At 45.5% G+C, this 11324-nt stretch overlaps 1 protein-coding gene across 3 annotated transcripts; it reads right to left on the minus strand.

Annotated features, from left to right (window-relative positions):
- Nucleotides 1-269: 269 nt before the first annotated feature.
- On the minus strand, nucleotides 270-7581 carry GIMAP6 (GTPase, IMAP family member 6). 3 transcript variants are annotated; one of them, XM_055284510.2, is made up of 3 exons: nucleotides 7080-7581; nucleotides 4933-5017; nucleotides 270-3388 (listed from the first exon to the last, which is right to left on the minus strand). In XM_055284510.2, the coding sequence occupies exons 2-3, from the start codon at nucleotides 5015-5017 to the stop codon at nucleotides 2595-2597; spliced, it is 879 nt and encodes a 292-aa protein (XP_055140485.1). In that variant the 5' UTR covers nucleotides 7080-7581; the 3' UTR covers nucleotides 270-2594. The 3 variants fall into 3 exon arrangements, with proteins under 3 accessions (XP_055140485.1, XP_055140486.1, XP_055140484.1); XM_055284511.2 differs by having other exon boundaries at nucleotides 270-3164; nucleotides 7080-7322; XM_055284509.2 differs by having other exon boundaries at nucleotides 270-3598; nucleotides 7080-7319.
- Between the last annotated feature and the right edge of the window lie 3743 nt (nucleotides 7582-11324).

Genomic DNA, 11324 nt, shown 5'->3' on the forward strand with positions numbered 1-11324 from the left:
TTAGTGTAGAGATATTTTTAACAAACTCTAAAAGCTGCTATTATCACAGCTTTGGCCAAGATAACCCTCTCTCGTCACCATCACCCCCCACCACTAATTTCTTACTGGTTGACAGACTAAAGTTTCTAGAACATACCCACACATGCTTTCCCCATTCTCCTCTGAAGCTGAAAGAGTGAGAGCTATGCAGAGACATCTATCCCTATTCCTGAAATGTCATGGGAGATATCTTTCCTGGTGCTTAGCAATAAAAGAGAGAAAACACCATATTCGAGGTAATTAAAAACAACATTTAATGAATGACATGTTTTGAGTGCCTTGCCAGTTAGTCGCTGAATGGATCTCATTTGGTCAAATGCTTGCGTTTTCTATTATGACATTACTTAAGCTAATAGAGTTAAAATAATAGCATCAAAATTTACAAAATTATCTCCTATCTGAATGAAAATGCAAATGATTCTAACTTTTACTTCAGTAGCTCTGGAGTTTAAAGTCTGTTCACTTAGAAACAAAATGGCCTTGGTTAACTTATACTTGAACTACCAATTCCCTCAAACTTAACATAAATGTAAGACATTGCCAACTAGAATACCAATATGTTTTTTTGGGGGAAATTACACAATGATTTTAACTTTCACATAGAAGAAAAAAATGCCTGAGAATAACAAGGTAAATATAAAAATGAAGGCTGAGGCAAAAATTGGCTCCCATATTATAGTCAAAGCCATTGTAATCAAATCAATATTTTATTCATAAAGGAGTAGAAAAGTAGAAGACATGAACAGAAATAAAAATTCTGACACAAATCTTAAGGAGTGTGAATGAGAATTGAATGTATGATAAATGTTGCATGTTCAGTTCAATGGGAAATTGATCGCTTATTTAATAAATGATTGTGGCACAAAGGCTGTCTTCAGCAAACACCAAATAACTCTGTGCTCTGCTTTGAGACACTTTTCTGAATCTGTTAGCAAGAGAAATGCTGAAGCTTTCTCAGATGTCTGCTGTGTCTAGGGAAGATGGGGGATGGCTTCAGAGCAAGAGGCCACAGGTTGACTGTGAGCATCCGTGTCTGGCTGTTGAGCATCTCCAACAGCGGATGAGTGTCCAGGTAGACCTGAGGCTGTGCCCTGAGATTTCTGATCATCTCCCAGCACTGTCCCCACCAGCTGTACTTCCCGCCCCTCTCAGGAGAAACTAGCTAAAGACCCCCTGCCACGCAGCCTGAAGAAAGGAAAAGAGGAATATATTGGGGAGCAGTTTCCCCATTGCCTCCTATTATCTTCCCAAATGTCGGTCAACTCCCCAGGAGCATCTTGGACCTCAAAGAAGCTGGGGTGCACCGAAGGCACATCAGTCTCCTCTTGCAGGCAGGCAGCTTCCTATCTAGGCCTGTGTCAGGATGACATCCTACTCCGTTCTCATCCTGTCCAGTATCAGTTCTTATAAACCCTGTCTGTAGGAACAGGCTTCCAGGAAAACATCATGGGCTTCAGAGTTCTCCCATAAACCAGGCAGGCTGCCTCGCAAGATGTTTAAGTCACTCCACTGCTTCCTTTGCAGGCCCCCTTTCTTCCCTGCCTCCTTGCATTGGACCCCCACAAATACCTTGCTAGGGAACCCGTTTGCACACGCAGACACTCACCCCATCCACATGCTCCCATTATCAAGGGAGAAGGGAGGGGTGGCAGTGAAGGGTGAGGCAGGTTGAAAGTAGTCTGTGCCTTCTAGGAGCAGAAGGCAAATATCATGAAGGGCCATGAAACCCAGGGAAACAGGGGAAGTAACAGATGCAAGTCGTCTCTAATCTAAGTCTACCTTGGTGGGGTGGTGTGACCTCCTCTGCCCAAGTCCACATGCATCTCTAGGGGCTTCCATGTTCTGTAGCCAGGACAAGGGATCACCTTCTTGACCACAGTCTGACTTCTTGGATACCCTGCCCCAAACTTCTCCCATCATTCCCACTAGGAAGTTCCAATGGGGCTTGTTTGTTACAGTTCAAGAGTGAATAAAAAGGCTGCTCCTCCTGCCTCCATCCCTGTTCCTGCTTGCTCTCCTCTCAGCCCAGTCTCTAACCCTCCCCATGTCTCAGCACCACTGCTATGTTCAGCCACCAGGCACAACAGGCACCTTAAACCGTCATGGTGTGGGGAGAGATGAGAAGTCATCTGGTCAGCAGCTTGCATGGAGTTGCTGCACCAAACGTGACTGCATGACTCCAATGCAGTCAAAAGCTGTGGAAGTTACACAGAAGTAAAAGATACTGGCCTGCCCTCAAGAAACTTTGGTTCTATCAGAGTATAGACAAGTAACCCATGAAAGGCAATGCCAATGAGATAGAAGGTCCAATAGGAAGACAGCGTGCTGTTGGGGCACAGAGGAGGGAGGACCCAGATGTTCTGGAAGAAGGAATGAAGGAACCGGGATGTGATCTGGGCATGCTGGACCCTATCCTCAAGCCCCATGGCCCTCTTCCTACACCAGACATCATGATCTGGAGACTGGGAAGCACTCCATGGGATGGAAAGAGAAACAGAGGCTGGACACAGGGGTGCAGGGGCTGATGGTGTCCTTGGCTCAAGTCCAGCACAGGCTCAAAGGTCAGCCCTCCCCAGCAGGCATCTGTGGGCTTCCTCAGATTCCTTCTGGATCCGGGACAGTCCTTCCAGCCACGACTCCTCACCAGGCACGTCCTCAGAGCCTTGGCCCTGGGTTACTTGCCTTTCCTGTAGTTCTTTTGGTCGAAAGTTTTGTTGGGTATATTGGTAAGCCTTGTTGCTGTAATAATCTCCTTCATTTTCCCACAGAATGGCTTCAACTTTCTCCATGAGCTCTTGCAGTTGGGCCTCCTGCTCCTCCCCCTGTGCCCTGTTGTTGAAGCTGCAATGGCGCCGTGCAAGGGTCACATCCAGCCAGGCAAGGGCCTGGTTGTCGGTCTCTCGCACATAGTCTTCCAGGGAGCCGCCGGCCAGGTCTTCCTTCCGGGTGAACACCAGGATGGTGTGACCCAGAACCCCCACCCCAAAGACCTCCTGCAGGCGCCTGACCACCTGCTGATCCTCATCCGTGAACCGGCCCAGTTGTGTCACCAGGAGCACGGCGTGGGGCCCTGGGGCGGATAACACGATGGCTTGGCAGATAGTGGCTGCCACCTCTGGCGAGACCTGGGGGGACAGAATGTCGGGTGTGTCGATCACCTCAAGCTCCTTCCCAGCCCACTCTCGGCTCTGTCTCTGGGAGGTCTTGGTCACGGGTCTGGTGCTGAGTTTAGACTCGAAGACTTCCCTGCCAAGGATGCTGTTTCCTGTTGCACTCTTCCCACTTCCTGTTTTCCCCATGAGAATGAGCCTCAGTCTCCTTGGGGTCTTCTGTTCTTTCTCCCTTAGACCTAGAAATATCCAAAGAAAGCAGAAGGAACTGGGGTAAGGGCCCATGTACCCCATCTTGTCCTCACCAGGAGCCCCTAGGTGTATCCCCAGACTGCAGGGGCAGATTGTCAAAGACCAACATCTGCCCTGAAACCAGCGCTGGGCCACCATTCTAGGCCCACATCCTTGAAGGTGGGGCTGAACGTTCTCTCCCAATACAAGAGAAGAGCCTAGAGAGAAGAGCGAGACTTGGCCAATAGAACACCAAGAAACCCAATACCAAGGTTTTTAGATATGACTGGGGAAGAAGGCAGGAAGGGAATTCCCTTCTCCTGGCCTTGCAGGTCCCAAGACCCAGAGCACATAAAGAAGTGACAAGTAATAGCTGGTTTCCCAGTCTTGTCCCCACTGAAGACATTGATGTATCTCAGATGACAAAGCATGAAGCTGGCATGTGGCAGCATGGGCACGGTCATCTCCTGAATCTCCTGGGCACCAACAGGGCTTGCTGTGGCCTGACAGCCACCCTTGGCTCTGACCCACATGCCAATTCTAACTGAGTGACATTGGCCCCCCTCCAGCTTCCCCAAGGTGGCTGGAAGGAATTTGAGTGAATAGCAGAAGTCTGGGCAATAGATCTTCATCCCCACCCACCTAGCCCAGTGCAGAGCCAGAGGAGACAGGAACCCCCATCTGAGCAGCCTGGAGCTAGCACACACCACTGGACTTTACTAAAGCCACATGCGTCACTTGAGCTCTGGAGAGGATTCTTAAAAGAATAGCTAACCTTTATTGCTATAACAAAAGGACAAACAGGTGTTAGCACAGATATTGGTAATTTCCCTATTGTAGTAGGTTAACGTGGCTTTTTCCAGATGGCTCAGGCCATTTAAGTTCATAAAGTAAAAGGTCATTCATATTAAAATACATAATGAATCACAAATAATTTATTCTGTCCAGGAAAGGGCTGGGTTTCCAGCATTTCTAAATCCTGCCTCCCCAGGATGAATGACGAAGTTGAGCGCATGAAAGTTAAGCGCCTGACCCTGTGCAATGGCTTTTGGGAAAGGGACGCCCTCGATAAGGCAGAGCCCAGATCTGAGGCAGCAGCCAAGTACATTCTGCTTATTCACAAGGCGCTTTCAACCTTACCACCGCGACAGCTCCGCTTCGGAGTCAGCCAAACACCCATACAGGGTCTGTTGGCATCCAAGCCTCAGTCCAAGGCCACTTATTTTCGTCACACCCACTGTCAGCACATCCTTCCTGAGGAAGAACATCCACCATGTGAAAGCTTTTCCTTAGGGACTGACATGGTGATTTAGACATTGGTGCTATTTCTCGCCTCCTTTTATCTACCATACCTATCCGGGGGTCTTTTTTCTTGTTTTTGGCTGGTGATAAGAAGGGCCCTACCCCAAAGGCCTCTGATGGTGGCTGAGGTGGGTAAATTTCTGTGACTGGGAGACGTCAGCTGCCTCTCCAAGCACACCATGGTGGTGGAGCCGTGTCCCACCTGCACCCCAAATGTTTCCACCCGCTCCCCTTTCCTCATTCATTTTACCTCTTGACAGCTCCAGCACAGGATCCTGGGACAGCTCTTCTGGGGGATTCTCCTGGGGAATTTGTTCATATTCTTCTTCTTCCATCTACAAAAAAAAAAAAAAAAAAAAAAATCTTATGTTCTACTGACTTTCCAAATGAGTTTCAACAGCCACCTGCCTTTCGCCTTTCTCTTGCCAGAGGAAAGTTTTTTGCGTTAGTTTTGGGTTGGAGTGGGACTGAGTAAGGCAATGGAAGAAGGGGTCTAGGACACTCTCTGCTGGCTTTAGGGACCCTATTTCTTTAGGGACACTATCCCCCGCCCGCTGCACTGTTGTCTCCATCATAAGTTTAAGAGATTTTACAGATAAAGGTGCAACTGGCCTGGGAGCTGAGGAATGGATGAAATTTGGATAGACAAAGGGTCTGGAACTGTTCTGGGAGGTGCGGGGAGGTGGAGGGGGAGGCAGTGGGGAGAAGGTGGAGGAAGGGAAGGAGGAGGAGGAGGAGGAGGAGGAGGAGGAAGGGAAGCACAGAAGTAGGTGTGATTCTGATCCTGTGTGCCCTGGGAGCAGCAGGAAGGTCTAATGTGCCTGGAGGATGTGAATGAGTAGGATGTTGTTGGGAGGGGCCGCTTAGTGGGCCTTGGGGCCAGACTTTGGAGAAGACCATGCAGTGAGGGTTGCAGAGGCCTGGGATTGCAGGGGCTGAGCTGGGAAGGAAGCCAGAGACCTCAGGGGAGATGCAGCCACCAGTTAGCTCTGCCTGGGCCTCAGCATCCCATCAGTATGAATGTTGGGCCTGAACTAGATGCCTGTGAATGTCTCTTCCCCTATTAAGGTCTCAACATACTTCATAACATTTTTTAGAGCAATTAGTCCTCTTTGCAAATTAGGGCCACATCATTCCCAACCAGGCACTCCTGTCCCCCTTCCCATGACAGCAATGTGTCCTGGCTTCACGGACTAACACAGTTCTCTGTGTCAAGATCCCGTAAGTTTCTCTCTGCTGGATTTTCTCTGTGGAACTGAGGAGGAAGTTGCATGGTCCATGACTGTTTTTCCAGATCATGTAGGACATTCACAACCAGATGAAACAGATCCAGATGAAGGGTATGGGGTGTGGGGAAACCTAAGTCCAGGGGAACCTGATAGGCATGTTTTTCTCATTGCCACATTGTTGGATGTTTGTTCTACTCTGTTCACCTGGCAAACACTCTAGTCCTCCCCAGATCCCAGGGGTGTATACATGGATATTGCTTTATGATTGGTAAAGATCAATTTTGCAGTGCTGGGCTAGGCATGGAGGGAATCCAGGAAGGTCTATTGACTTTCTAGGAAGAAAGAAGAAGCAGGCCAGGTGGACAGCCTTACTCAGACCTGAACAGCCAGATTCTGGAAGGAGTCCAATATTTCACCTACCAAAGGGAGTTCAGTTCTTCCTAACTGGTGGCCTCTCAATCTCTTTGTCCCTGGCTTCCTTACATCCCTGGTAGAAATTGAGGCAGCACTTTAAAAAAGTAATCTCATTCCTCCTTTAGAGAGAACGGGCAGGCAGCTTAACAGGAAACAACAGCCGGGTGGGACTAGGCTGTGGCATGCAGGAACTGTGCCTTCGCAGGGTTCGGGGAAATGGGTCTGCACGCAAGGCACCTCCCTGCCTCCTCCTAGACCCTGCCCGGAATGGCATCTCCCATATTGGCCACAGTGTGCGTTGTCTCCAACACAGAAGATGGAACAGATAGTACCATCCTTGTCATGTTGCTCTGGAAGAAAGCAAAACTCAGAGAAGCATCTTGCCAAATATTAAACAGTGACTTTGTCACAAGGCAAAAAGTTCTCCCGACGTGTTGGTCACAGCTCTTTTTATCACATCACAAACCTGCACACACCACAGCACACACAAATACACAACACACACACATACACAAAACACATGTACCACTCACATACATGCAGGTGAACACACAAACACATACACAAACACAAATATACATACACAACACACACACAAACAACACTCACATACACACACAACACAAACTTCACACACACAAACACCACTCACACACATTCATGTTAACACATACAAACATGTAAACACACATATACAACACAAACACCCACACATACACATCCAAATATGACACGCACAAATACTCAGACTTACCTCTGCACCAGCTCACAGGCAAGAGAAAGGACCGCGTTTCTTGTCTCCCGGCCACGCACTCTCAAAGAGGAGGCAGAGAAAAGCTTCCACGGTGTATGAACACAAGGAGGACAAGGCCGATGTTTGCTTATATTTTCAGCAAAATGTGATCAGAGAGCTGGGCTGGAGACCTGCCCTTGAAAGAGCAGTGTCCGCTGGAGATGGAGGAACAGGAAGTGGGCAGGAGTACCGGGCTTCCTGAGTCAGAAGAGTCTGCTGTTGCACTTTGCAGCCTCGGAAGTAGAAAAAGGGAGGATACCAGTGGTGGGATTTTTTCTTTTTTTTTGGTGGGGTTATTTTTATCCTGAGCCAGGATAACTAGAACTCAGAGCTGAAAAAGAAGCAGATGCCTCAGAAAGATTTGTGTCAGGAGGAGTGACTTTCTCCTGATCTCTCTTTTCTGAACCCCACCTCCTCCCCAGGGAACTTCTATGCCTCAGTATTGGGGCAAACATTCATTGTCTCCTTTCTTCCCCAACCTCTCCTTCCTTTAATAGTTACTCTCGGGACAAGGTCTGATACTCATTACCTCTAAGGCATGAATCATTGGTAATTACAATTGTTACAGCTTCTAGAAGATCTGCACTATAAGAAGAGGGAAAATACAAAAGAATGTCTAAAATGTAGGATTAAAGAGAGCACTTGTTATGGGGGAAGAACAATATTTTAAACACAGGCTAAGGGAGAAAACACCTCAGCATCCTTAAAAACATGTTTTCTAGGACTTTACTGACAGATCTGATAACTGTGGCTAAAGGGAAGCCATTGAAGGAAGAAATTCAGAACATAGGAGCATAGGTGATGATATTGTTACCACATGATTTTAAAATGTTAAGATTCCCTAAAACAATTCCACTCAACCTACCATAATAGTTCTAATTTTCTTTGGTTCTGTTCTGGTTGATAGTCATGGTGTATTTACTAAAATTGTTACATAGTATGTGTGTGTGTGTATATATATGTATCTTCTAATGTTCTACTTAAATTATTCTGTAAATACCCTGACATAATTTTTTTGAGACAGAATGTCATTCTGTCACCCAGGCTGGAATGCAGTGGTGTGATCTCAGTTTACTGCAAACTTATCCTCCCAGGTTCAAGTGATTCTCATGCCTCAGCCTCCTGAATAGCTGGAATTACAGGCGTCCGCACACCCAGCTAATATTTTGTATTTTTAGTACAGACGGGATTTTACCATGTTGGCCAGGCTGGTCTCGAACTCCTGACCTCAAGTGATCTGCCCACCTCGGCCTCTCAAAGTGTTGGGATTATGGGCGTGAGCCACCACGCCTGGAGTAACATGATTAATTCTTTTTTTTTTTTTTTTCTCAAGACGGAGTCTCGCTCTGTCACACAGGCTGGAGTGCAGTGGCATGGTCTCGGCTCACTACAGTTCCACCTCCTGGGTTCATGCCATTCTCCTGCCTCAGCCTCCTGAGTAGCTGGGACTCCAGGTGCCCACTATCACGCCCAGCTAATTTTTTGTATTTTTAGTACAGATGGGATTTCACTGTGTTAGCCAGGATGGTCTGGATCTCCTGACCTCGTGATCTGCCCACCTCGGCCTCCCAAAGTTCTGGGATTACAGGCATGAGCCACCACGCCCAGCCACATGATTAATTCTTAAAAGTCATGTGTTGATCTTTACCATTCCATTGCCTAAGTATTTAGAAAGTATTTAGAATGTTATTACTCCACCCGTAATTGAAATTAACAATCTATTTTGAATTTTAATCATTTCCATCTTCTGCAAGCTGACCCTGGAGAGTTGCCCAGAGCTGCAGTTGACTGAGCAAGCCAGGGATCAATCAGCTCAGCGTTTAGCCATGAGAATTGGGAAGTGCTTGTTACTGCAAGGTAATCTGGCCTAACCTGATTGATACAGCATATAAATCTGATGTTGGTTCTTTTGGTTTGTTTTTTATTTTTTGTTTTTCTTTTTTGCTGACTCTTACTTTTGGTGATTTCTTTTCTGGAATTACATTCACAGTCTTTGACTGTGAACTTAAGTATGGAAATCCTTGGGATTGAAATCAAGGTGGCTTTACTCCAGAGAGGCTTTGTGTATATTTTTATCAGGAACTGACAAGGGGGCACTGGTACTACTAAACTGAAACCACTTCAACCCCATTTTCAGATTTCTGGCTTAGTCCAGAAATTCCTCAATCTACAACTCACTTTACAACTGATTCCACATTTAGGCTCCAGAGAGTATGGCTGAAAGCTTCATTTGCTCTTGGGGCAACCAATCTTCCCTTTGAGTTGATGGCTCTACTCCCGTTTCAGTTTAAGTTTTATTTATTTATTTATTTGGTTATTTAAAAAATTTTTGCCCACATGGTGTTATCCCTCACTTCCTGCAAGCCAAATAATGTAGTCCATTGTTTTGCTGAGGGAGGACCTCTCTATGCTAATGACTTAAACATAGCATATCTACAAAGAATGTAATTCACAATCTCTGTCATGATCTTGTTTCTTTTTTTTATTATTATACTTTAAGTTCTGGGGTACATGTGCAGAACGTGCAGATTTGTTACATAGGTATACACGTGCCATGGTGGTTTGCTGCACCCATCAACCCTTCATCTACATTAGGTATTTCTCCTAATGCTATCCCTCCCCCAGTCCCCCACCCCACAACAGGCCCTGGTGTGTGATGTCCCCCTCCCTGTTCCATGTGTTCTCATTGTTCGACTTCCACCTGTGAGTGAGAACATGCAGTGTTTGGTTTTCTGTTCTTTTGTTAATTTGCTGAGAATGATGGTTTCCAGTGTCATCCATGTCCCGGCAAAGGACATGAGCTCATTCTTTTTTGTGGCTGCATAGTATTCCATGGTGTATATGCACCACATTTTCTTTATCCAGTCTATTATCGATGGGCATTTGGGTTCATTCCAAGTCTTTGCTATTGTGAACAGTGCCACAATAAACATAGGTGTGCATATGTCTTTATAGCAGAATGGCTTATAATCCTTTGGGTATATACCCAGTAATGGGATTGCTGGGTCAAATGGTATTTCCAGTTCTAGATCCTTGAGGAATCGCCACACTGTCTTCCACAATGGTTGAATTAATTTACACTCCCACCAACAGTTTAAAAGTGTTCCTATTTCTCTACATCCTCTCCAGCATCTATTGTTTCCTGACTTTTTAATGATTGCCATTCCAACTGGCGTAAGACGGTATCTCATTGTGGTTTTCATTTGCATTTCTCTAATGACCAGTGATGATGACCTTGTTTTCATATGTTTTTTGGCTGCATAAATGTCTTCTTTTGAGAAGTGTCTGTTCATATCCTTCACCCACTTTTTGATGGGGTTGTTTGTTTTTTTCTTGTAAATTTGTTTAAGTTCTTTATAGATTCTGGATATTAGCCCTTTGTCAGATGGATAGATTGCAAAAATTTTTTCCCATTCTGTAGGTTGCCTGTTCACTCTGATGATAATTTCTTTTGCTGTGCAGAAGCTCTTTAGTTTAATCAGATCCCATTTGTCAATTTTGGCTTTTGTTGCCATTGCTTTTGGTGTTTTAGTCATGAAGTCTTTGTTCATGCCTATGTCCTGAATGGTAATGCCTAAGTTTTCTTCTAAGGTTTTTATGATTTTAGGTTTTAGGTTTAAGTCTTTAATACATCTTGAGTTAATTTTTGTATAAGGTGTTAAGGAAGGAGTCCAGTTTCAGTTTTCTACATATGGCTAGCCAGTTTTCCCAGTACCATTTATTAAACAGAGAATCATTTCCCCATTGCTTGTTTTGGTCAGGTTTGTTGAAGATCAGATGGTTGTAGATGTGTGGTGTTATTTCTGAGGCTTCTGTTCTGTTCCATTGGTCTACATCTCTGTTTTGGTACCAGTACCATGCTGTTTTGGTTACTGTAGACTTGTAGTATACTTTGAAGTCAGGTAGCGTGATGCTATACTACAAGTCTACAGAACTTTCTTCTTTTTGCTCAGGATTCTCTTGGCTATGTGGGCTCTTTTTTGGTTCCATATGAAATTTAAAGTAGTTTTTTTCTAGGTCTGTAAAGAAAGTCAATGGTAGCTTAATGGAAATAGCATTGAATCTATAAATTACTTTAGGCAGTATGGCCATTTTCACAATATTGATTCTTCCTATCCATGAGCATGGAATGTTTTTCCATTTGTTTGTGTCCTCTCTTATTTCCTTGAGCAGTGGTTTGTAGTTGTTCTCCCTGAAAAGGTCATT

This window comes from Symphalangus syndactylus, chromosome 6 (assembly GCF_028878055.3).
Source record: "Symphalangus syndactylus isolate Jambi chromosome 6, NHGRI_mSymSyn1-v2.1_pri, whole genome shotgun sequence".
Classification (NCBI taxonomy): Eukaryota; Metazoa; Chordata; class Mammalia; order Primates; family Hylobatidae; genus Symphalangus; species Symphalangus syndactylus.

Excerpts from the sequence above, each read along its gene's own strand:
- GIMAP6 (XM_055284509.2), bottom strand. The coding sequence starts at position 5,017 with ATGGAAGAAGAAGAATATGAACAAATTCCCCAGGAGAATCCCCCAGAA. Across the intron at positions 3,599-4,932 it reads TGTGCTGGAGCTGTCAAGAG|GCTCTTCTCTTGTATTGGGA; the intron begins GTAAAATGAATG and ends TCTTCTCTCTAG.